The 27938-nt window shown below is 38.8% G+C and overlaps 1 protein-coding gene across 6 annotated transcripts in view; it reads left to right on the top strand.

Moving 5' to 3' along the window:
- The window catches only part of LOC129744285 (protein cappuccino), a 54975-nt gene that overhangs the window by 14147 nt on the left and 12890 nt on the right, over positions 1–27938 (top strand). For 3 of the 6 annotated variants that reach the window (XR_008736874.1, XM_055736732.1, XM_055736731.1), the window contains exons 2-6: positions 485–1252; positions 3716–4198; positions 4262–4465; positions 17665–17825; positions 24912–26100. Coding sequence is in view for 5 of the 6 variants with exons in the window: in XM_055736732.1 (XP_055592707.1) it covers positions 485–1252; positions 3716–4198; positions 4262–4465; positions 17665–17825; positions 24912–26100 (2805 nt within the window). In the remaining variant the exon portion in view is untranslated. The remainder of the gene's footprint in view (positions 1–484; positions 1253–3715; positions 4199–4261; positions 4466–17664; positions 17826–24911; positions 26101–27938) is intronic. The other 3 variants (XM_055736736.1, XM_055736733.1, XM_055736734.1) reach the window with 2 other exon arrangements.

Here is a 27938-nt window from a genome sequence, read left to right as displayed (position 1 = left end):
AAATTTATTTAAGAAAATTCGTACTTTTGTAGAAAAGAGGAGTGCTTGTTATGCCCTGGGTGCTCGTTATGCCTTTATCTCCCCTAACAGTTAATTTATAATTTAACACTTGTCCGATTGTTTTTTTTACAATATTTTATTATTTCTAATAATCATATAAATTCATTCACTCGCAAGGTATGTATTAAATTTTAAAATACCTAATCGCACCTCTTCTAAAAAAATTTTTGTTCTCAAACCCCGATTCTTGAACGCGTTGAAGCATGGTTTAATAGTTTATCCCTAATTATCATTATTGTTACGCTCCCATCCGCGCATCTCCAGTTCAAAGTCGTGTGCATGCATTCCCATCAAAACGATCACTTGATCGTGCAAGAATAAAAACCTACGAGACGGCCCAGCACTATCTTTTCTCTCTGCAATTCCCTTTTCCCACCACGATCATCTGCAACTCTGTCTTCCACTTTACTTTTTCATATCCCAGGAGATCATGAAAAGGTGTCGGTGGCCAGGCAAACTAACTCTATCAACGGCAGCGATCGTCCACCGCTAGTAGATACGAGAACCAGTGATAATCATAGTACCGGTGCTGATGACGTAACAAAAACGCTAGGTCCAGACCGGTCTTGCCAAGTTATGACGGCACAACCATCGTCATTGAAATCAGCCGCTATCAACAGTAACAACAATACACATCCAAGAAAGAATGCATCATTGGCAGAGGAGTCGCTGACCTCGATCCACGGAACCGGTAATATCAACTCCATCAACAACCACCAACACCAGCACCATTCCCCATTTGAAGCACCAACACAAGCACATTTGCAGAAGTCCAACGATGCGATCGTCAACAACCAGCTCGAGCCCCATCAGACACTACCAGCACAATCAAAGCAACCGCATAAATTGCCGGCTTCCTCCGGTAACAATCGCCATAGTGCTGCTATAGCAACCGAACCAGACGGCCCAGCAAGTTCGCGATCACCACCTCACTCCAGTTTAAAACTAGTGCTGGATTGTGAAGGTACGGTTTCGGTGAATTCCGCGTTGGGACTGGAAGCAGCAGTCGACCTCGTCGTTCAACCCCAATCCAAGTCTGAGGGCGCCGCGAGTGAATCGATAACAGTGACCACCGATTCCTGGTTTCAAGCCAATAAGGTCTCAAATGAACACCGGAACAGAACAATAATAGACTGTCACGATTCGACCATCGCTATTCCACGCCAGCCACCGCAATGTGGTAAAAGCGAAGGTAGGTTTATTGAACCCCTCGTAAATTACAAACCTAAATCAAATGAAAAGCCTCCAAAATCCAAAACTCGAAGCGAGGCAATAAAGTTTGAACTTTGAGCCGCACAGTGTCGTGTCTGTAGTGTATCCCAAATTGTGGAGGAGTTGTCTCTGATCAAGGAATATAAACTATGAATTTAAAACCTAAATTGAATAATGATCGACTTTACGCAATGTAACATAGTACAGGCGAACGGCCAGAACAAGTTCATGCAGACATGAGCGTTGAAATCTCTCTGTGAATTGAAGCCGAGAAAAAGTGAATGAAATTTTACATCTTTGTTGTGAACAGATCGGGCATTTAAATATTGTTCATTGTTTTCAATCATGTGAGCCAAATGGAAATGCACCTTCTTGGATCTTAACAATGCCTACAATTGTAAACAATGCAATCGAATGTGTTAGTTTTTTTTCACAATGTGGAAACATTATACATTCTATTCAACAATTAACAAGTTATTGCTTTTTTCTCTGATCGTTGATAAAGATTTAGAATGTTTTCGGTGATGAATTGAAAATCAATAACCTAGGCCTTGAATTTTGAACCAATGGAATGCATCCCATTTAGTAGCCGTCCAACTAACGTTATGTCAAATTTCCAAGAATCTGTCACTGCTCAGCAAACTGTCCGCGAAGTTCAACTGGAAAACCGCTTTAATTGAGCTTAGCGACGACTATCTGGCTGTATCTCGAATGTAGTTGTACATTACTTACTAAAATTATTGCTGCTGTTGGTGCTGCCTACGACGAATAATGGCTCGAAAGCTTTAAGTAACGGTGCACCAAATAAGAGCAAATCTCCTGCGTTGATTCTTGCGGTAGTGCTTTTTTTTTCAGGCAGAGCAGTGTTTTGTGAAAGTCGCAAAATTAACTAACCGTGCTTCCTCGAGTATACCAGCGCACTCCGTAGGAAAATGCAGTGAAAGATATCGGTTCGAGCTAGCGGATTTTAATTTTTGACAACTGGAACCTGACAAATTTGTTAGCTTTTTAATAAAAAGAATTTTTGCGGAACAACGATTGGACGAATGATTGCAGTTATCCTGCACAACTACAATTAAAGCTGAGCTGAGCCAAATCTGAATCTGGATTCTAAATTCTCAAACTAAAAGCTGAATTTGAAGTGTGGAATCTGAAATCGGAATCTGAAATCTGAAATCTGAATTCTGAATCTGAAATCTGAGCCTGAAATCTGAATCTGAAATCTGAGCCTGAAATTTGGATCTGAATCTGAAATCTGAATCTGAAATCTTAATTAAATCTGAAATCTGAATCCCAAATCTGAATCTGCAATCTAAATCTGAAATCTGAATCTGAAATCTGAATCTGAAACCTGAAATCTGAATCTGAAATCTGAATCTGAAATCTGAATCTAGAATCTGAATCTGAAATCTGAATCTGAAATCTGAATCTGAAATCTGAATCTGAAATCTGAATCTGAAATCTGAATCTGAAATCTGAATCTGAAATCTGAATCTGAAATCTGAATCTGAAATCAGAATCTGAAATCTGAATCTGAAATCTGAATCTGAAATCTGAATCTGAAATCTGAATCTGAAATCTGGAATCTGAAATCTGAATCTGAAATCTGAATCTGAAATCTGAATCTGAATCTGAAATCTGAATCTAAAATCTGAATCTGACATCTGAATCTGAAATCTGAATCTAAAATCTGAATCTGAAATCAGAATCTGAATCTGAAATCTGAATCTGAAATCTGAAATCTGAATCTGAAATCTGAATCTGAAATCTGAATCTGAAATCTGAATCTGAAGTCTGAAATCTGAATCTGAAATCTGAAATCTGAAGTCTGAATCTGAAATCTGAATCTAAAATCTGAATCTGAAATCTGAATCTTAAATCGAAATCTGAAATCGGAATCTTAATCTTATATCTGAATAATCTGAAATCCGAAATCTGGATCAAAAATCTAAATCTGAAATCTGAAAACTGAAATATGGAATCTGAAATCTGGAATCTGAATGTGAAATCTGAATCAGAAATCTAAATCTGAAATTTGAATCTGTATTCTAAAATCTGAACCTGAAATCTTAATCTACGATATGAAATCTGAAATCTGAAATTTGAAATCATATCAATATGATATCAGAATCTGAAATTAGAATCTTTGATATAAATCTGAAATCTTTATATGATTAGGATTTTAGAAGACGAATGATCAAGCAACTTAAAAGCCTAAAAAAATTGATATCGAAGGTGAAATCTTGGTAGATCTATGAAAAATCTGATTCTATAATCTGAAATTAAAATCTGAATTTAAAATCTACCTTCTGAGAAGACGAAAAAGCCATTTAAAAAATAAGCAAATTTGGAAAAAAAAATATATGGTCAAGTTATGGACTTCACTAGTGATAAATTTCAATTGGTATAGTTAATCAAGTTCTACACCCATCTCTACTTGCAGGTACCACGGAATCCACCGGTGAGAGCAAAGTGATTCGCGTTATCGAACATACCACCTCGTCCAGTTCGAATTCAATCTTTACAGATCCATCTACGCCCCTCGGAACTTTCGCCACCGAAATAAATCAGGCCTATTATTCGGAGGAAGATTTACTGGAAGCAACAGCCAAGAACGCACACATTGATGATTCGAGATCAACGCTAACGAATCGATCTGTTCAATCTAAATTGCAACAGCTCAGTGTTTACAAAATCGAACCCATCGATATATGTTCTGATCCCATTGGTTTATGCTCTGTGCAAGATCAAGACTCCCAAACGGAAGAAAACATGACTTCGCTAAACACACGAAGTGCAGCGATGACCCCGACATTGCAAATGCAATCTGATGGGACTGACGTAACACATCCTGACAAGGACAAGGGCATTTTTAATATTGCACGAGTAAAAAAAGTTGAGCTAACAGAGTACAGAACGCCAAATTGTAAGTCACAAAGGGCTACAAGCATTTTATCCATCAATTACTAAAATCAATATTAAATTGCAGTATCCCTAGTACCAGCTTCGGTGAATAGTGAGCCACAGCAATGGAACTCCCCTAGACTTCCGGCCGGAGAAGGAAATGTCCTGCGGAAGGTCGTTTCGTTGTCAGCTGGAAAAGCAAATGAACAAACATCGGTGGCGAGCAGAATCTCTAGGCCTTCGTTCGTTCCAGAAAAGCTGGATTTTTCAGCGTACGAGAAGTTTGAAGGTTGGTGCTCTTATTTATGATGAAGAAATTGTTCTATTGTTTGAAAAAATAATCTACATCACACCGGGAAAAGTTTTCGCCCGGTGACGTAGATAAGATTCAATTCGTCGTTGTTCGAAGGTTGTAGTATACCTATTCCTTTTTTAGCAAACACGCCCGTAAATTTAGTGTTGCCAAAATCGAATATTGCCAAAATCGAACGATTTTTTGACACTTTTTTTTATTATTTACTAGCTGATTTTACCCGGCCTTGCTCGGGTTCGCATAAAATATAAATCAAAATGAGTCATTTGACTTTTCAAAATTTTGGAAGCTTTATATTCATCATAACTAAAAATTTGGCGCATGTTTAGCCATGTAAAGTTTGTTAGTCTTTTTAAAGTTTTTTTTTAGATTATTCACTGTGTTTATCGTTTCCATATTTAAGAAAAACTTATAGGTGTGAGGTTTTAATTTAAAGACATTAAAAATAGTTTCCCATGAATTCTTATTCACCCTATCATGGAAAACATTTTTTTCACCCACCATTTTCAAGGAAGCTTGAATGGATTTGGCCTTATTTTTTTTATCTTCAAATGATAATTTATCTTATATCTTTCCTTTCCCTCATCTAATAAAAATTTCTTTTGGAATTCATCCCCCTTTTCAAAATGGACGATCTCCCTTTACAATGGTATATTCAAGTTTCTGTGTTTAGAAATTTCTAAAGAGACTTCCGAATCTGAGTTTATGAGTACTTTTCCTTAAATGCTGAAAGTTCCACAAACAGTTTTTTGAAGTTATCAAAAACAAATCATCTCTAAACCTGAAGTTACCATTATAATGTTAAGAGAAAGGTTTTATTTAAATTAAACATCAATGTTTCTATTCTTGGGCACAAACAACCCATTAATTTGGGTGAAGGGTGATCACTGTTAAAACTCTTAGATATCATGTGTTTGAATTCGCAGTACTAAACGGTTCTACCATAAGTTTTCTCAAAATTGGATGATACAATTGAACACATTGATGACCAAAAATGATTCAAAGGTGACCAATTTAATTGAATTGTATAATTCTAAAAATCTCAGATTTGTTATATTTATTATCTTATTTATTTTCATCAAGATATTTTTATATGAGGCCCTTGGAGCCAAAGGGGTATAAGTGACAAAATGGAAAAAATCGAGATAACCATCTAGAACGAATCCTTGACTGTCAATCTTATATGCTATTTTAATCATAATTTTATTTCACTATTTTGTTATGTTTAGATCTCGTTGAAAAAATCGTGCTTACTGAAATTTCCTTTTTGTTTGGAGCCAAAGGGGTATAAGTGCTGCACTTATACCCCTTTGCCTCCAAAGTCCATTAAACTGATGTACTTATACCCCTTTGCCACCAACCCTAACTTGATTTCATGAAAGTAATGTTTTTTCATCGGGACCAAAAAAATTTAAAATTAATGTAATTCACTTTTCTTTTGAATAGCTGATGATGTTTAAAAATTTACCATCAACTATGATTCATCTGATTGCATTTAGTGATAATTCTAGTAGAAAAAAAAATTAATATATTTAATTATTTTTTCTATTTCAATAACAAATTAGCGGATCACAAATTCCTAATTTCTGGATATATGAAGTGTGTCACGGATTAAAGGCTTATAAAGTACAAAAAAATGTATTTGTACGAGATAATTGGGTTAATATTGAAGCGCCTATCGTTAATTTACTGTAAAAAACCAACTCAGAGTGACCGCAAGTCCCATTTCAATACCCAATTGATTAGGCAAAGACGTACAAAACACGTGGTGATTGGAATTTAATGGAAAATACCTTTCACGAATTATTATAAATTAATCTTGATGAATAAACGTTGTTTGGAGAGATTTAGTAGAAGTTGCCAAGACCAGGTCAATCTTCAGCCATAAAATCTCTTAACCTACTGTACCAGAGTATATTTCTCATCAAAACAACAAAAAATATATTTATACGAAAACTTATTGACTCTTGTAGCAATGAATATTTATGGTTTCTTACCCATATCAATAAGATCAAAAAACCTGAATGTGAAAAATTTGTTGGTGGCAAAGGGGTATAAGTGAATTTATTTGGTGGCAAAGGGGTATAAGTGCATGTGTTTGGAGCCAAAGGGGTATAAGTACCAAATTTAAAAAATATGTATCGCCTCAATAAACGTCAAATAAACGTTGTTTTTTGGGAAAATGTTGTAAAATGCTTTGTTTTTATTTAAAAAAAATCATTCACATGAAAAAAATTCATTAAAAAAATCTATGGAATTTACTGGAACACAACGATGTTCAAGTGCTTTTTTCTCGAAATCAGGTTTTATGCACTTATACCCCTTTGGCTCTAAGGGCCTCATATCTCATCTATTCTCTAATTCCCCGTTTAAGGGGGGAGTAGGGTCTAACGGGTAAACACCATTTCCACGATTTTTTTTAGAGCTATCGTTCAAACAAATGTATTCAAATTTTTTGCATTATACAAAGCATTGTTAAAAGAACATTTAGTAATTTTTTCGTAGAAAAATATTGAAAAATGAGCCGGTGACGGAGCACTTTCGAGGATGCCTTTTAGAAAACAGGATTTGCGGTGGACACTGTATCTCAGCACAGAATCATCTGAAGTCAAAAAATCAGAGCAAAATATTTTTAATAGATATTTTTCTGGACCCCAACGGTTTTATTTAACTTAAAAAAAAAAATTATGAAATTTTTGTGGCTGTTTGAAGTAAAAACTACGATTTTTCAAGAAAAAATCCGCCATTTTTTATCTGTAAAATCTCCTCAAAGTAAAAAATATTAAAATGTTCCAAATTTGAAAAGAATCGGTGAAGTAGTTTTCAAATGACGATGTCCACTGACTTTAAAAATGTGCTTTCGAGAAAAACGCGTTTGAAGTTTCTGCTCTAGAATTCTTGCAGTATTAGATAAGAGGAGATAAAAGCCTATAATATCTACAGTTTTGCTTCGATTGACTTGAAAATTTGACACAACATTCTTAAAATGTTTTACAATAAGAAAATAAAAAAAAATAAAAATCGATTTTTTGAAAGTGTAAGACCCTACTCCCCCCTTAAATTCCCCGACGGCTATCAACGCGTTGAAATCGAAGCATTCAACTTATAGATCAGAATCTTATTATTTTTCTTTCTTTGTGGGGGATTCCAAAAATATGTTGATTCTTAGATGCTAGAATTTATTAAAAAATGTTCATTCGTTTTTCATCATTGATTCCTAAAAGTTATTCAGCTGAAGAAGACAATTCACTGTTCACTGATCAGTTCACTGTACATTCTTGTAGTCTCTCAAATTCCCTTGGCGGCGGTAGAGAGCACTTTGAAAACCACTACAATTCAAGTTAATATATTTCTAACAGGCTTGTTGTTTTTTTTAATGCAAAATGTAGACTCATTATTTCATCCAAATATATCCACGTGCTTTGAAGGACAAAAAAAACCGCCAAAGTTTCCCCTTTCAAATCCTTAAGGGGGGGGTAGGGTCTAACACTTTAAAAAAATCGATTTTTTTATTTTTTTTTTTTTTCTTATTGTAAAATATTTCAAGAATGTTGTGTCAAATTTTCAAGTCAATTGAAGCAAAACTGTAGAAATATAGGCCTTTATCTCCTCCTATCTAATACTGCAAGAAAGCAAGAGCAGAAACTTCAAACGCGTTTTTCTCGAAAGCACATTTTTAAAGTCCGTGGACATCGTCATTCGAAAACTACTTATCCGATTCTTTTCAAATTTGGAGCATATTTTCTACATATAAAATACCAGACCCCAACGTTTTTCTTTTTTATTTTTTTTTACTTTGGGGAGATTTTACAGATAAAAAATGGCGGATTTTTTCGTGAAAAATCGTAGTTTTTACTTAAAACAGCCACAAAAATTTCATAAAATTTTTTTTAAGTTAAATAAAAACGTTGGGGTCCAGAAAAACATCTATTAAAAATATTTTGCTCTGATTTTTTGAATTCAGATGATTCTGTGCTGAGATACAGTGTCCACCGCAAATCCTGTTTTCTAAAAGGCATCCTCGAAAGTGCTCCGTCACCGGCTCATTTTTCAATATGTTTCTACGAAAAAATTACTAAATGTTCTTTTAACAATGCTTTGTATAATGCAAAAAATATGAATAAATTTGTTTGAACGATAGCTGTAGAAAAAAAACGTGAAAATGGTGTTTTTTTTACCTGTTAGACCCTACCCCCCCCCCCCCCCCCCCCCCTTAATGCTCAGCAAGCTTTGATTTGTTGTCCAGTACACGTGAACTCTAAATGGTCGTTTCTAATGCCTGGCCCATGGAGATGGTGAAAAAAAAACCCGCCAAAGGAAACGAAAATCTGTTAGCAAAATGTGTGCCATGACATTTGGTTTGTGTGAATAAAACCGAAAGTTGTATGGGAGGGTCCCTTCTCTTAGGTGGGAGGAGCTCATAACTATTACTAAAACCTTACCCTGGTTCAACTACATCTCTGTACCAAATTTCAGGCTGATCGGTTCAGCGGTGTGGATTTGTATAAGGTGCATACAAACAAACAAACATATATAGTCCAACTCATCTTTTTATATTAGATTTTTATTTCAAATTACCTAATGAAATATAATGTAAAAAATAATATTGGTGTTGTAACCAGGAGTTACGCGATAGTACTTTCGGCCGGATTGTAGCAGCAATAAAAACAACGTGTTTACTCTACAACGTACAAAGGGATTCTGTTTTTATTTTTATGCTCATGGATACACGCTAAAACAAGTTACATCATTTTTGCTCTATCTAAACCCTATCAGCTCTTCCCCCCTTAAAGAGAAATCCCTAAACAAGGTCCTGAATACAGTTGTTAGTAGTGTTAATAATACAATGATTATAGATCTAATTTCTGTGGGGGTCTTACTACTCTTGTGGATCGCCTTGGCGTGAAGCGCTTATCAACAATTACAGTGTCACACTTGCGATCCATTTCTATGGCTGAATCGTTATTCGAATTATCCTTGTTAACGATAGGAGTTTCTGCGATTTGATGACTCGATCTCATACGATCTTCAAAGTTAGCGTCAGTGGTCACAGTTATGTCTACACCGTCTTCCGAGTCATCCCTAGTCTGTCTAGTCAGGGCTTGACTCGGTAGAGGAGGTATTGCATCTATACAGCGGTTGCGGTTGTAAATCTCGTCGTTAATAGGATCCAAATCCGATTCAGAGGCCTGCCGAACAGGAGCCAATCTCAGCTGATCAATATGTCTCTTCCAGAGACGCCCGTCGTCAAGCTCAATCATATAATGAAGTTTTCCCAATCTCTCTGAAACAGTTCCAAATTTCCATTTGGACGATCCCAAATAATCACGAGCGGAAACTCTATCGTTGATCGCGAATTCTCGCACTCCTCCTTCCTCCCCTCTAGAAAAATCGTTCCCTCCGGAAGGAATAATGAGATCGAGTCGCGATTTCATTTGACGCCCGAAAACTAACATCGAAGGAGATTTACCCGTCGCAGGATGTACCGTTCTTCTATAAGCCATCAAGATTTTATGTAGTTCGACACGTACAGTTTTTCGCTCGCATTTCAGGGACTTTAATTTATCTTTAAATGTTTGCACGAAACGCTCGGCTTGACCATTTGTAGCCGGATGATATGGTGCACCCATTTTGTGAGTTACACCGTTTTTTTTAAGGAAAGTCTGGAATTGTTCTGAAGTGAATTGCACTCCACGATCACTTACGATAACACTAGGGACACCATATGTTACAAAATATTCGCGAAGATGATCTATTGTCGTATCAGTTGTAATATCTGGCACTATTTTCACGTCAGGCCATTTGGTAAACGCGTCTACTATTACCAGAAAATATAATCCAAGAAATGGACCTGCAAAATCGATGTGCACACGATGAAAAGGTTCTTTTGGATTTTCCCAAGAGTGAGTTGTAACTTTAGGTGGATTTTTCCGAACGTAAGCGCAATCAGTACAATTCTTTGAAACGTCTTCAATATCCCGGTCTACAGTTTCCCACCAACAGTAAGATCGCGCTAATGACTTCATTCGTGATATACCGAAATGACCCGTGTGAAGTTCATCCAAAATACGTTTACGCAGTTTTGGTGGGATGTATACGCGGATGCCTTTTAAAATACAACCTTTCTGAAGTGAAAATTCATTTTGGTTGATACCAAACCTATCGCGGCCTTCGATTATCCTCCCAAACTTAAGTCCTTGTAAAAGATTCCGTACGTTACCATCCTCCCGTGTACATTCAGCAAGTTCGTCTACCGTAACCGGTAATGTTTCAATCTGATTTATTTCGACGATATCCACTTCTTCAACGCGATTCTTATTCCGTGTGTCGACGATAGGAAGGCGCGACATGCCGTCCGCGTTAGCATTTGCTTTCGAAGTCCGATACCGAATCTCATAATCAAACGATTCCATAAAAACAGCGTAATGCTGCATTCTAAGAGCGGATAACGTAGGAAGACCTTTATTCGGCGCAAGGATCTGAGAAACAGGTTTATTATCTGTAACAAGTATAAATTTACGACCATATAAATATTGGTAAAACTTTTTTACTCCGAAAATAATCGCGTAAGCCTCTTTATCTACTTGCATGTAGTTTTGTTGAGTTTTATTCAGGGTTTGCGAGGCATATTGAATTGGCCTTTCTGTTCCATCCGGGAACTGATGGCTCAGAACAGCACCGACACCATAAGGCGATGCATCTGTCGCGAGAACTAGGGGTAGCTTTGGGTCGTAATGCACGAGTACATTGTCTGACTGCATTTCTCTTTTCACCCATTGGAAAGCAGTTTCACATTTATCATCCCAATGGAAAGAATCATTTTCCTTCAATAAATTATTAATAGGGTAGATGTGTGTGCTGAGATCTTTAATAAATCGACCGTAATAATTTATAAGGCCAACGTAGGCTCTTACTTGATCGCGATTGTTTGGACGCGGCATTTCTTGTATCGCGTCGACCTTGTTTTTCATTTTACGTATACCGTCGCGATCGATAACAAACCCACAGTATTCAATACGATCCGCGAAAAAATCGCATTTGGAGACATTCACACGCATATTATATTCATCTAATATCCTCAAAACGGTTTCAAGTCTTTTCAAATGAGTGACGTCATCGGGTCCCGTTATTTTGATATCATCTAAGAAAACAGAAACTCCGGGGAGATTTCCCAAAACCTGTGAAATTTCACGTTGAAATATAGCCGGGGCCGACGAAATCCCATACATCAGTCTCGTTGGCTGAAATAAACCTAGGTGAGTGTTTAGTGTGAGAAGCTCGCGATCCTCTTCCCGCACTTCCATCTGTAAATAAGCTTGTGCAAGATCCAATTTTGTGAACTTTTTCCCCCCTGCCATGTTAGCGAAAAGCTCATCGATCGTAGGTAAAGGGTGCTCATCCACGTGGAGACACTTGTTGACGGTTACTTTATAATCGCCGCATAAACGCACACGGCCAGCAGATTTCACGACGGGAACCACCGGTGTGGCCCAAGAGCTTCGGTTTACTTTTACTAGAATTCCGTTTTTGACCATGTTACGAATTTCGAGTTCTACGGTATCGCGAATAGAAAATGGCAAGGTGCGAGCTTTCAAAAATACCGGATTACTATTCGGTTTTAAGGCTAAAGAAGCTTGAATGTTACGTATTGTACCAACTGAGTCAGCGAACACATTCGGAAACCTCTCAATGAGATTCTTCACATCTCCCGCTAGAGGAACACGTAATGAAATAGTATCTACACTGAAGTATGAATTACGAATTAATTTATTCCAATCGATCTGTATTTCACGCATCCATTCCCGACCTAACAATGGATGTCGTTTAGTGTCAACAATAAACAAACGTAAATAGCTGATTATGTTTTGGTACTGTACCTCTACATTTACAAATCCGTATACCTCAATTCTGTTACCGCAATAGCTCCTCAATTCAATATTCGTTGGATGTAATTTTAAGTCAGTCAGAAAAGTCTTCTTATCGCTCAAACTCATTACCGAAACAGGCGATCCACAGTCTACCTCATATTCAATAACTACTCTGTTCGTATTTAATTTCAAAAGTATCTTCGAGAGGGATTTTGATTTTTGATTTACAGTACAAATGTCCAAGACACAAACCTCATCTATATCTGATTCTCCACTCTCCGAAGACAAATCTTTATCATCCTCCTTTTCGATCATATTTGTATGGAGTTTACTTTTTTCTTTTCTTATTCGACTACTTTTATTATTTAATTCTTTCTTTAGACAAACTTTGTAAAGGTGGCCTTTATTGCCACAATATTTGCAAATAGCATCAACATATTTGCAAGTACTTGCGAGATGATTTTCATCTCCGCATCTATAGCAGTATTTAGTGTTAGCTTTGTTAGTTACCTTATTTCCTAATCCTCGGTGAAACGCCTTCTGCTCGGTGTAGTTAACGCTATGTACCTTTTTCTCCAACGCCCTGGCACCTTCTCCGGATACTTCCATGGAAATAGCAATGTCCTTGGCTCGTTCAAAGGTTAATTCTCTTTCTTCGATCAGACGTGCTCGGATCCTTTCCGAACGTATGCCGAACACCAGCTGATTTCGGAGCTCCTTCGCCAAGTAATTCTCGAACTTGCAAAATTTGGCCTCCCTTTTCAAAGTAGTGATGAACTCCGTAATGGACTCTCCCTCGCTTTGATTCAATGACCGGAATCTCCAAACCTCAACCATTTCCAACGGTTCGGGATCAAAAAACGCAGTAAGTATCGTAACCAATTGTTGGTACGTTTTTTCTTCCGGTTCGGCTGGGGTGATGTGATCGCATAACAAATCGTAAGCGGAGGAACCCATATAGTATAGCAGAAAATCCTTCATCCTTTCTTCGGGAACATTGAAAATTCGAAATGCTCCTTCAAGACGCTTCACCCATCTTGCCCACTTCGTTTTGTCTTTGTCGTACGGTTCGATGGTGAAGTTACCCAGCATTTCTCTCCCAGCAGCAGCATCAACAGCAGGATCTTGTAGGTTGGCCATCGTTTAGTAGCAGCAGCAGCAACGTTCCCAACAACAGCAGTAATGACGTTTGCGATGAATGCGATGACTTTGGTATCGCCAGAAAAAAACGTCGCCTTCACGTCAATGTATTTGTACAACACCTATTGTATCGTGGTGTTTAACAGCAATGATAGTCCATAACACACTGTGTAACGTAGCGTGTGTTATGACAATACTTTTTTCCAACACCTTGTGTATCGTGGTGTTTGGTTTGGTAACAGCAATAATAGTCCACAACACACTGTGTAACGTGGTGTGTGTTATGGCAATCCCTTTATCCAACGTCAACGGCTTTGGTGGTACGCCTTGGGGCCAAATGATGATGCGTCCGAAATTTTCTGGGTGATGCTGCCGGAATTCGAAATTTCGTGAAACCGTGTAGTATTCCGACTTGATTGAAGATTCCTGCTGTAGGCACACGTTGATTCTTCCGTCTCGTCGCCAATAACTGTTGTAACCAGGAGTTACGCGATAGTACTTTCGGCCGGATTGTAGCAGCAATAAAAACAACGTGTTTACTCTACAACGTACAAAGGGATTCTGTTTTTATTTTTATGCTCATGGATACACGCTAAAACAAGTTACATCATTTTTGCTCTATCTAAACCCTATCAATTGGCATATATTTTTTTAGTTCGGCTCAATTATATAAGTTATAAGACGTAAAAAATAGAAAAATTTACTGTTTAAAACTAATACAATTAGGTCAAATAAAAAAAATCATTCTAATATTATGTATGTTTGAAATTAATTTCAATCAATTTGAATTAAAAATAGAAAAGTGACACAAAAGTCCGTCTATTGGATGTTGTCAACAACGAACGGTTTTGCACGGATGTTGCCAAAATCGGACGGGGTCTGTTTGTATATACATAAAATTCAAAAAGCGTATAAAAACGCAGAAACCTAATTTTTGCGTACTGTAGTGCGTGTTTCTGGACCGCAGTGAAAGTCTTGTTGGGTATACGGAGGCAGGTTTAAAGGGTTCTCTCTAGGTTCTCAACGAGCGAATCTTCTATGAATCGCTTTAACACCATACTAGGCTTGCTGATTTTAATGTTGAACGAACCAAACAGCAGTACCGTAAAACGGGGTAACTTTGATCACCGGGGTAACTTTGACCAACAATAAACTTTTCCACATTATCATCGATAGCTCAGTCTATAGTTTGAATTTTTAAAACTGTTTTCTACATTTGAAAGCCTATTAACTGAATATCAAATAGGCAAAATGTGGTTTGTATTTGAATTAAGCACTGTAGACTGTCTCGCCCTTCAAGCTGACATTGTCTCGTTAGAAAACTGGTGCCGAATGAACGGAATGCAGGCCAATGCTAAAAAGTGTAAGATCATCAACTTTACCCGTTCACGAAACATGATCAGATTTGACTACCAACTATCAAGTTTCTGCTTGGAGAATATGAAGTCTATTCTTGACCTGGGAGTGAAAATTGATTACAGACTTACTTTCTCCGAACACATTGCGCTTACCTCTGCAAAAGGATTTGCTGCACTTGGGTTTTTGCGCCGGAACACCGAATGTTTCGACGACGTATACGCTCTGAAAGCCATTTATTGTTCGTCAGCTCGTAGCATCCTTGAGTATGCCGTCCAGGTGTGGGCTCTTACTCAGATTACACAATGCAACCTCCTAGAACGGGTTCAACGTAGCTTCGTCAGATACGCTCTGCGGCGTCTCTCGTGAAACGAATCGCTCCGACTTGCGCCGTATGAGCAGAGATGTGCCCTGATATCCTTAACCACACTGCAGCTAGTTTTAATTTTTAATACCTTGACTCGCCGTGTCGACTCCCCGTACATACTTCAACGTGTCAATATCTACGTACCTACAAGGTCACTTCGACAACGCCAGTTTCTTTGGATACCCTATCATCGTACCGCATATGGCAGAAATCATCCTAGATGGATAGGAATGGATAGGAACCCAATCAAATGGTTAACTTAGAAGAAAAAAGGAAAATGAAAATAATAGGAGGGCCTCGGAGAATGTGTAAAGGGTAAATATCATTTGTATTCAGAAGCTAAAACTATTTAGCAATTGTTAGTATTTTTGCCCCTAAATCTATGCAGCATCATTGTTCATTTATCGATTATAAATGTTTTTAAATGAAAACGTTAAAAATGTAGGTAAAATTGATAAACTACCATTTGTAAATATTATGAAGTTGTTTTGTATCCTTTATGATCAAGAAAACTTGTTACAACCGTCAAAATAGAGACTGATCAATGTTACCCCAAAGCATCGAATTCTGAACAGAGACGAAACCGATTTTAAAATCAAATTTAAAATAGTCTAATGAATTTCTGCAACCTTGTTTTACGTTCACAGGAGTCCAGTACTGGTTTTAAAAATATGAAACATGCCACATTCTCCTTAACTGAAAAATAATCGAAAAATATTGAAAAAAAAGTGATCGATCTTACCCGGCTTACGGTAGGTACCTATAAAGCTTGCAGGCAGACGGAATCGGTAGATTCTCTGCACGAGCGTAAGAAAAATCTCAGCTTACCGATTGCTTATATTAAGATTAATTTAATAATTTAATAAATTAAGATTATTACAGAACAGCGTAATCAATAATGGGCCCCGATTACTGCCTTGTAGTACCCCTGAAATTGGAAATTACTTGGGCTGAATTTCACCAAATAACTTTTGTCGAGTTAGTTAGAGTGTTAAATTGAATTTGCAAACCATCCATCGGCATTTAAAAAAAATTGAGTTACGTAATGAAATATAGGCAACTTGTTTTTTGAAAAATTATCACTACTCCACCGTCATATGGCTAAATTTATCATGGATAATGGATTTTGTATTTGCTTTAACAGAATCATGAGATTTGTATGTTTTTTAAATTTCTACCATGTTTTGTGAATCAGAAGATCGTGGGCCTTCCAAAAAATATGGCATAGATGCTCATTAGGACCAGAAATGATGAAAAATGTTTTCAGATTTTCGGATGACCCCTTCTGAAGACGACGGTATATAGGAAATGTACTCTTAAATAAGATGTGCTTTGAAAGAAGACTAAAAAACATACAGTTTTGCTAAATAAAACTGAAAGTGCATATGTTGCCTCGTGTGGCCATTATGCCCTCATTTCCCTTAATAAAGAATATGACAAATTTTTTGAACTGAATAGATAAATTTCATTCTCAAATTGATAATTGTTTTTGCCGCTTTCGTCCAAACCAAAAAAAGACAAAAAAAAACCTCTGCAATTCAATCACCTTTGCGGAAATGGCAGAATGCGAACAAATTAAACACCTACTCTATAGTTGCGTTTATCGCAAAACTTACTCCCCCATAAAAAGAGACAACCACAGTAAGTGATGAGATATGCCCACCAAAAGTAATCCTCGTTGCAAGTATTCGCTGATTTTGTCTTCAGTCTGAGTCAGCCTAGCGAGTTGAACGTTCCATCCGTTAAGTTTCGCACGATGTGGCTAAGTTGTTTGGTGAATGAGAATTAGTTCAGAATACAATCAACTAGCATCATGGATGAGCTAATTAATATTGAACGAAAAATCTTCTGCAGGAAGTTATTCGTCCAGAAAAGCTTTCTATATGCCATGAATTTGCGAGGCTCGATCAACCCAGAAAGCAGTGACAAATTTCGCACTCTGGTTCAAAAATCCAATCGACCAAGTAGGCGCCGTTACGCCAAAATTTCGCAGCTACCTATGAATGGTTCGAATATTTCTTCCGGTTTTCTACAATGGAGAAAATCTGCTCAAGTGTATAACTGCGAGATCTTCAATCTACTAGTAGGATTGCAACGTTATACAGAAATATGGTTTATTTTCGGTGAAAACTCAATCCGAGCGTGGATTTTTTTTCAATATGAAACACGCGAACTACTCATAGTCTTCCAAGCTGATCATCTACTTTATAAATGGACGCATTTCGAGTATCTTCCGTCACCCAAAAATGTCAACACTTATCAGCTGTTGATGTTTCCATCTGATAAGTGGCCGTTTTCAGCGCTTGGCACAAGTACGTAACGAGTGGGTTTCCCTAGCGTGTGTGGGAATTGTAGAAATGTCGGGACAACTTGATAACAAACGGTGTAAAGCCCGTATCAGAACTATTAACATTGAACTTGTATTTTTCCTTATCCATCAATAGGTCATATGCTGCTGAATTGGCTCGCCTCAACGCTAACCGCAACGAACGTAAACGAGCAGGATCTCAATACCGTAATGTTGCAGAACTGCACCAATCTGATGGTGGCCGGGGTGATAAGGCAAATTCCGGATAAGATGGCACCAGTCCAGGAAACTTTTCGGGTAAGTTTGTTAGCTTCACAGTGCCTAGTTGCATAGTTTGAGCATAGAGCAATTTCGAGGTCCGTACTTGAAATCATGCAACAGCATTTTGCGGAAAGCATCTACTTATACTACTACTTATATGGGACTCGTGTACCGTCCGTTGTTTCGGCTCCCGCTCCGTACGTTAAATCGGTACACCATCATCCTGCTTTATTGGTTTCGTTCGATGTCACTAGACTTGCTCCTGTCGCAAAATTAGCACCCTTCTATCTTGACTTCAAGAACGCCGACTTTGACGAGATTTCTCGTACCCTGGTTTCCATCGATTGGGAATCTGAGCTCGACTTATTTAATCCCAACGCTGCGGCCGAAACCTTCTCGCACATCTTGAGTTACGTTATCGATCGTCACGTGCCAAAACATACTACTGAAAAGGATATACGGACTCCTTGGTTCACGACTGAACTACGACGACTAAAGACGGCAAAGAGATGTGCCCTTAGAAATTTTAACAAATCGAGATCCTCCTATACTAAGGACATTTATCGTAGACTAAATTGTGTTTACAAAAAAGTCAGCAAACGTTGTCACCAAAACTATCTAGCTCGAGTTCAGCGTGATCTCAAGTCCAGACCTAAATCGTTCTGGAAACATGTTAAAAGTCAACGGAACGAACCTGGTCTGCCAAACCAAATGTTTCTGGATGACAATAGGGCGAACTCTGATCGTGGAATCTGTGATCTCTTTGCCGATAAATTCTCGTCTATCTATAATACAGCATCGACATCCCCTGAACATCTGGATAGTGCAGTCAGGAATATTGCGCCACTGGGCTTCTCTATAAACAACATTGTGGTTGAGGATGCAGTCATCTCAAAAGCAGCAGCTAAGCTCAAAAATTCTTTCTCTACGGGTCCGGACGGAATACCTGCTACTTTTATCAAACGTTTTATGCCTGTTTTGCTGACTCCTTTTAGGCTTATTTTCCAAGCTTCGCTTGACAGAGCCATCTTCCCCTCACTATGGAAGGAGGCTTACATGTTTCCGGTGTATAAAAAAGGTAACAGGAGAGATGTCAACAACTACCGGGGAATCTCGGCATTATGCGCAGTAGCCAAGCTATTCGAATTGGTGGTCTTGGATCCGATTTTCTTGTCCTGTAAGAATATTTTTTCCGACGATCAACACGGATTCTTTCCCAAGCGCTCCACGACAACTAACCTTCTGACGTTTACTTCTTACGTGCATGAAAGTTTTGCTGCGAAGTCTCAAACCGACGCTATTTACACCGATTTGTCTGCGGCATTCGACAAAGTCAACCACGATATTGCCATTGGAAAGCTCGAACGCCTGGGTTTCTGTGGAACTCTTCTTGACTGGTTCCGGAGCTACCTATCAGGACGTAAATTAACAGTTCGCACGGAGGACTCTTTCTCCAGACAATTCTCTGCTTCTTCTGGTGTGCCTCAGGGAAGCCATTTAGGGCCGATTATCTTCTTAATCTACTTCAACGATGCGCTTTCACTCCTCGACGGCCCAAAGCTATGCTATGCTGATGACCTAAAGCTATTTTACAACATCAACGGCCAGAACGATATTGATTTCCTACAAAATCAATTTAACCTCTTCGCACACTGGTGTGATATAAACTGCCTGCCTTTGAATCGCAGTAAATGTGCAGTCATCAGCTTTTCAAGAAAGCGGCAGCCTTTTTCCGCTGAGTACTTCCTCGGAGATGAGCCAATCGCACGCGTAGAACACATCAATGATCTGGGTGTAATTCTAGACCGGAAGCTGGAATTCAGGACACACACAAACTACGTTGTCGACAAAGCCTCGAGAAGTCTCGGATTCTTATTTCGAGTGGCCAAGGACTTCAAGGATGTGTATTGCCTGAAAAGTTTGTATTGCAGTATTGTTCGCTCTATCCTTGAGTATGCATCTGCTGTTTGGTGTCCCTACTACCAGAATGGGGCCGAACGGATCGAGGCTATACAGCGGCGCTTCCTGCGATTCGCCCTTAGACACCTGCCTTGGCAAGACCCGTTTCACTTGCCAAGCTATGAACATCGATGCCGTCTCATAGACATTGACACTCTTCAAGCCCGCAGCAACGCAACACGAGCTTCCTTCGTCGCCGATCTCTTGACATCGCGAATTGACTGCCCCACGCTCCTAGAAGCCATTCCTCTAAGTGTGCGACCCCGTGGGCTTAGAAATCAAGATCTTCGATTGTATGTTCCCATTCGTTCGAACAATTATGGAGCTAATAGCGCTATCATCGGTGTAATGAAAACATTCAACCGTTTTTCTGAGCACTTCGATTTCGACGTTTCGAGAGATGTTTTCCGTACTAAAGTTTTAAGTGTATTGAGAACCCTGTAATTAGACTTAGTACTCTTTTTATATTAATTTTAAGTCATCATTTGGACCAATATGTGTTCCGTTGATTTGTAATAAATAATAAATAAATAATAATAATATACACAGTAAACGAAAATTACCGAGTTCGGTAATTTTTTTACCGAAATCCTAACATGTGCAAATCGTTAAACTGTTCGGTAATTTTTTCGGTTAAAAATAAAGAATCGATTTACCGATGTTCGTTTATTTTTAACCGAAAAAATTACCAAACAGTTTAACGATTTACACATGTTAGGATTTCGGTAAAAAAATACCGAACTCGGTAATTCTCGTTTACTGTGTAGTATCTACTCGAAAATCCGTTGCGATTTTCATGTCACACAACTGCATGGCAAAAATACTTTCCCAAAACATTAAATTAAATGTCGGGAAAATAATAGAGCTATGGCAATAAAAACATAGAGAGAGAGAGAGAGAGTATTTACTCTTAAACATGCTAAGAGCAAGTTCACTAGTGTTGGGAAAAAGTGGTAGAAATTTTGACATTTTAAAAATTTTACCATTCAAAAATGTTTTCAAGACCTTTGCTGCCGTTGGAAGCATAATTGTCACATGTTACAAAAAGGCAAAGCGAGAAAAACGCGATCAAAGTATCACAAAAACACTTTGCTGTCAACACACAGTTTCGCAATTTTTGTTGACTTCAATGCCGTGGATCTCTAAAGTATACTGCTATCATATGAGCCTCGATCAAATTTTTCGAAAATGAACTATTTTTTCAATGAAAATAGTTGTGTGACATTTATGCCGCGAAATTCTATGGAAAGTCGAAAAATGGACGCATATTTGTCACACCACGAATTTACCCAGTAGTTGTTTGGCTTGGCATTTCGTGTGTGGCTCTTGTGTTTTATTTGTGAATGGAAGCTTAAATTAAAAAAAATCAGGTCTGAATCGGATTATTTGAAAATTTACACTATCTGCACATGAAGTCTTAAACGGGTTCGATCAATAAAACGGCACGGAGGAACAATTTGCGGCAGCTCAATTACTTTACAGGATGCAACATTTCTTCAACTAATGTCAGCTGCCGTGCTGAAAACGTCGCAACTGCGAGAGAAGCGCTACCAGAAGAGGACAATCAGTCCGTTTGCAGAGAATACGGTCTTGGGACAAGTTCCGGATAAAGTAACTCTGGCGGAATAGTTTGTAAACAAGAAAAAATACACATATCCGGTATTTTACTAGGTGTGTCGAAATCAAAAACTCAAAGCAAACCCAAAAAAATGGTCTGCTAAAACTACCGTCAATCACATGTGGCCATCCTGGACAACTGATGAATACGGTGGAACTGTCACACGGCGCTGGAAGAATAACAATTTGACTAATGTTGTGAAGCGCGTTACGTTTACATGCAGTCTTCCAAGTGGCAGCAACCCAGCAAACATTTTTGTAGGTATATTTTTCTACAACTTTGTTATACGTTTCATATACATTATAGAATGATCGTATGAAACACGAAAAAACAGCATTTACCTACCAAAGTGGAGGCAATATACATACAAATTTTCAACTTCTGGCTAAAGCGATAAGAGTATACGATTTCGACACCATATTCATACATACTGAAAGAATGCAAGAGAGCACCAGTTTTTCTCTCTCAACGCATGCGAACCGTTGCCAGCGACAATATTTGCTGCCTCTGTCATTGGGCAATTCTTGCAAACACACCATCTGATTTTTAGCAATCTGGTTGCACTGCTGGTCGCAGAGAGAACAACAAAACTGTTCTCTCACTTGAATCACGTGGGAGAAAGCAAAGGAACGAAATCGTCTTCTAAATCTGCAATCATGGCGGACTTTTTATCATATCCGATTTAAGCCATTTAAACCGACATCGAGTAACGATTTTTACGACCTTTTACTTGCGTTAGATGGAATTACGATTCACAGTAACATTTTTAATGACTTGAGTTATCATTTTAATGCGATTTCATGTTTGCTGGGTTAATGAACTCAAAGCAGTTTGCAAAGTTTTTCTTGCACATGCTGGGTTTCCGCGAAAACAGTGACCCCTCCCCCTCTTTACATCTCAGTGATCCCCTCCCGACTATCTAGGACACGTGTGCCAGGTTTGGTGAAAATCTATTGAGACGTTCCGAAGTTATAATACGTTCATTTCTTTAGTGTGACAAATATGCGTCGAATCGTCTCAGTGTGACAGTTATGCGTCCATTTGTCCCAGTGTGACAATTTGGCTTTGAATTTTTCTCAAAATTTCTAGAATAAACTTTATGTTTCGACAGAGAATTTCAATGATACGTATCAAATTATGACGATTGGCATCAAAAACTCAAAAACGTCGAAATGTCACATGTGACAATTATGCGTCCAACGGCAGTTTGGGCGTTGTATTTTTTTTTACAGCACTGTTTCTATTTGAGCAGTATGTGATAGAAATATTGCTATTTTTGCATCAACTACAAAATTTCTACCACTTTTTCCCAACACCAGTGAACCTGCTCTAACATTGATCTGAAAGTAAAGACGATTGTCTGGCCAAGAAGCAGATCGAATTGGACACCTGCCTTGGCCGTCGGCTGTTGATCTAAATCAAATTCAAAACAAAAATTCAATGAAATACAAATATTCTCAAAAAATTCTCTTAAGATGAGTTTGAACTGTTGAATTTAATGTTATTCACTGCAAAGAAAACTAAAATGAAGGGCGGAGGGGGAGCGAGAAACCTTGAGCGTTTAATTCAGAGAAATTTTCACTAAACACTTTTCGGTAGGCACTACTTACAGGATCCACACTCAACTATACATTTTTATAAACAAAGAGGAACGTGTTTCTCAAATTACGGTTTAGCATGAGTTTTTGGGAAACAAATTAACTACGCAAGCTTTTAACCTGATAGAAAAATTGTAGCCGTGTGACAGTTTTTCGTAGAAATTTGCTTTTTTTTGTAGGAAATGTAACTCTTTTGGCAGAAAACATTGTAAAATGATTAACTTGAGCTGTTCACTACGAAGAAACTGTCGGTAAATTTTTAGTTTGAGAGAAAAAGTCGAAATATAGCTGATATTTCAATCGCGTTTTTCTCGTTTGCACGTTTTTCCACATGGGACAATCTTGCTTAGAACGGCAGTACAGTGGTTCAAAATTCGTTTACATTGACTTACAATAATTTTCTTTTCCTTCGATAGTTTTTTTTAATCGATGAAATAAGATTTATATTTAAAGAACACCAAAACCGCCATTCAAAGGTGTGTTTCAATGGCACTAGTTTTCTCTGCGTGTAGGCTAAGAGCACCTGTATTCGTAGTCCAAACAGGCGGTTTATACCCATATTGGCTTTGGCTACATGGTTTTCCGTCTCACGACGTAGCCTGATGAACAATATTCCTCCAATTCACTCGGTCCATGGCATCCCACATCTCATGGGCATGAAAATTTTTTTTAAGGTTTTATTAGTGACACTTTACCATCTTTGTGGCATTCGTGTCTTGTGGGCATGAAAATGTTTTGGGGAATTTTTACTGGACAATCAATGGTCCGAAATCCAGTCACTGCAAAAATCTGCCGAAAAAAATTGGTTAACTTCAATAGCTTTTTTTTGGTCACCGTCGATTTCTCCTGGCATCTGCTAACATAAGGTTACCAGATTTTTTTCAGCACGTAGTCGGACCGGAAAAATCCCGGCAATTTTATATTAAAACCTGACAAAATTCGGGCATTTGTTTTGAAAACTGACGACGAAAAATACGGGCAATATTCGGGCAAATTTTGTCAAAACCCAAAAATTACTCAACAAAAATCAAGAAATAAAATTGAAAAAAATTTTTTTTCAACTGAATTTTTCCGACAAATATAAAATCGTATTTTAGGCTTCAAAAAACCCTTTTATGATTATTTTTGAAAAACTTACTCAAACAAATTTCGTTTTGGACGCATAAGTAGAAAACTTTTACAACAAAATTTGTTATTTTTGGTTTGATTTGCCAAATAAAGCGAATAAATCCGGGCTTTTTTAATGAAATCCAGGCACCCAGGCCTGGCCGCACTGTTCCCATATTTCGTATTAAAAATCCGGGCAAACTACGATAACATCGGGCAATCTGGCAACCGTATGCTAACAACTATCGAAAACTCCAACAAACTTTTTGTAAACACCATCACGAGTCGAAGTGAATGAACATAGTCCGCGAAAAAAAATGAAAACCAGTAGATCTGCTATATTTTACATTGATCCCAATATATCTCTAGATTGAGAATCACTATTCCGATGAAGGAATCAAAACTTATACCGAAAAAGCTCAACTTCACACTCCTTTTTTTTTAATCAAATAGAAATAATTTAAAATTTCATCTTTGTGAATTGGCTTTACAAAAGCCACACCCATATAGTTGTATTTTTTTAATTTTTGGCTGTATGGGTAGTTCATAAAACTTATTCAAGTTTTTTCAAAAGAATCATTCAAAAGACGAACGGTTTCTGATAACACCGAACAGAATCGCGTCTTTTTCCGGATTTGTTTCGGCTGAATGCTCAACTAGTTAGGTACTCGGTACTAAAACAATAATCTCGAAAATGCGCGCCTTCGGCTCAGCAATACTTCACGTTTGTAAGAAGGTACGAGTGCACTATATCATCTCAAGTAAAAAAAAAATCAGCACCTCGTTTGAACCGAACACGAATCAGCGGCAAATTTAATTTATTTATTCAATCTATTGCAGCCAAATTTAATGTACCAGTGGACACACACCAAAGCTCCATCTCCTGTGCCGTTGACTCCTGGGCGGCTTGAAGCGCACGTAGTTTGGCCGCATGCTGCATCTGCTCCGGAGGCGGAAGCAGAAACGGTATCAAATGCTATTCCCAACCCACCAGAAGCGTCCGAACTAATTCAAGAAATTGACAGTCCTAGCGTTGATAAAACAAGTTCACCAAGCTCAGAACTAACTCCTTCAAAAAAAATCCGGACAGAGAGCAGTTTAGAAGAAATTAAGCGTAAAGTGGCTGAATGTGAATCGTTAAATGATGTTATTAACATGCTACGTACATTCTCTGCCGAAAACAATCTAACGGATATTGTGCAAGCCAAGAATCGAACGAACATATTAAGTGAATTGCTGAAGGAGAGCGATGTGACCGTCAATCCTTCGAGCCAAAATGATAAAGAAGTGCAGAAAAGTGTATCACCACCAACACCGCCCCCTTTTATTTGTCCAGAAGAAGTGGAACAGCAATGTATAACAAAAAAAGCATCAACCGGAAGTGATTCCAACACCGTTAACACAAACTTGCAACCTAATACTAGTTCTATTGACCCGCGCAGTTGTTCCTTACCGAATCTCACTAACGGCACTGTGTTCAATAATAATAACATTAACGAGTCTCAGGGTGCGGTGTATATTTGTCAAAACTGCTGTAAGCGAACAGCGTCGCACACTAACGAAACCAGTTCCTACTCAACCGGAAATGACCTAGTCCCGGATCCGGAAGGAGAGATAACATCTCAAACCAAACAAACGCACCAGGAAACTCAAACATACTCCCCTTCAGAACCAGTGATTGCACCACCTCCTCCCCCTCCTCCTCCTGCACCTTGTCTACCTCCCCCACCACCTCCTCCGCCACCTCAACCGGCATCTTCTACTATCAGCACCATTCTTCCACCTCCTCCTCCCCCTCCGCCACTACCCTTTGCAACGACCGCAACAACAGGAGCACCGCCACCTCCACCTCCCGCCCAAAACTGGGGATCAGGTAAATTATCGTCACCTACTCCTTCTTCCGTTAGCAACAATCAGATCAGTGGCCATTGTCCCACCATAACTAGTGGGGCGCCGCAAGCCACGCCAGTGTTGCCGCCACCATTACCATTACCGACACCCACGCCCGGCGGATGGCATCAGGCGAATAGTAAGCGCGAGTTTTTTTTCCTTTCGGTTTGCTCAATACGCAATTTTAACTACATATTCTTTTGTATTAGCAATTTTGACCAAGTTATAGGTGGCTCCTTTGCTCAGCTGTAATTTAGTGCTATTAATTTTCAAAAAAAAACCTTTCAAAATACTTTAGTTGGTTTTAATTAAAGAGACTAGAATAGAAACAAATGAGACGCAATCTGATTCCTCTCAAAATAAATCATATAGCAACCCCGCTGTCAGTTGAGCACATCGCTGTCTTTGCTTCAAAATTAATTTCTTACTTAGAGCATCTGTATCCGTGATCTATTCTTGGGTCTAATTTATACAAGAATTGAACCAACGAAATAAGATCCAATCCAGTGAAAAAATGGGCAACCCCACTCGTGTTTCATTAACTGTCAAACGGATTAGAACTGCGTCAAGTTGGATCCAAATTTCATCAATTTTGGAGCAATCGTTATACCAGTTCTAAACCGGCTGTTTGGACCACGGATACAGGTGCTCTTAATGATCACGTGTCGATTCTCCGGCGCATAGGGCCGTGGTTAAAGACCTCCACTGTTGACGATCCGGAACCAGCGTCTTTACTCGTCGTCCCAGTCAAGGGTCTCGTCGATAGGTCGGATTTCGGCGCCTAGGCTTCGCCGCTACGAGTTTTTGGGTCTGCCTCTTCTTCGATGTCCCTCTGGATTCCATTCAAGGGCCTCTCTGAAAATCCGTTTTTATCTTATCGCAGCGTGTGCCCAATCCATCTCCACTTACGTTCCCAATCTCGATTTCTAACGCCCTTTGATGACACCGACGATGCATTTGGGATCCAGTTGCCAGGCAACCAAGCGCGGGTGATACTCCGCAGGCAGCGATTCACAAATACTTGCAGTATTCGCGTCGCGACCGCATATGTGCACCAAGTTTGACACTCGAACAACGATACGGATTTGACGTTTGAGTTGAAGATTCGGATCTGGCGTGACCGCCAGATGTTCCGGAGACTCGCAAACGCAAATCGGGCCTTTCTGATCCGGCTTTCGATGTCTTTCTTGATACCACCATCAGGCGTTACCTGGCTACCAAGATACTGAAAGCAGTCCACTTTCTCAGCTTATTGCCCAGATACCACGAAATTTGAACGATCCTCTGAGTTGATATCCATCGATTTGGTCTTTCCGACATTGATTTTGAGACCGGATGCCTTGTAGCTTTTGTTGAGGTCGTCGAGTTTGCTCTGCTTGTCTTGTTGTCTTTAGGCGAGCAAAACAATATCGACCGCAGGTCAAAGTCTTTTAGCTGCTCCATTGTCGAAGGATTCCCCGGCAATCCTCGGTTTGGTCTACAATCAATCGATCCAGTCGAGATATTATCCATTACGATGAGAAACAGCAGCGGTGATAAAATACATCCTTGTCTTACTCCAGCAGTTACCGGGATTGGATTGGACAAGACACCGTTGTGCAAGACCTTGCACAAAATGCCTCTTACTGTGCTTCGATGAGACGTACTAGTTTTACTGGGACGCCTCGTCGTCTAAGAGCAGCCCAGATATAATTCAGTCGATCAAATTCTTTTTCGAAATCAACTAACACCAGCAGAAGAGAGTCATCGAATTCGTTGATTTGTTCCAGTATTAGGTATTCGTAGCGTTGTGATGTGGTCCAAACTTGATCGTCCAGATCGGAATCCAACTGTCAAAGTGTAGCGTCAATCTTCTCATAGATCCTGTTCAGTATCACTTTGCAGAGTATTTTAAGGGTTGTACAGATCAACGTTATGCCCTGCTAGATACCGCACTCTGTCAGGTCACCTTTGTTCGGGACCTTTACGAGAATACCC

Source organism: Uranotaenia lowii, chromosome 2 (assembly GCF_029784155.1).
Source record: "Uranotaenia lowii strain MFRU-FL chromosome 2, ASM2978415v1, whole genome shotgun sequence".
In the NCBI taxonomy this organism is placed as follows: domain Eukaryota; kingdom Metazoa; phylum Arthropoda; class Insecta; order Diptera; family Culicidae; genus Uranotaenia; species Uranotaenia lowii.
The sequence above is the reverse complement of the archived record's forward strand: the minus strand, read 5'-3'. Positions and strand labels throughout refer to the sequence as shown.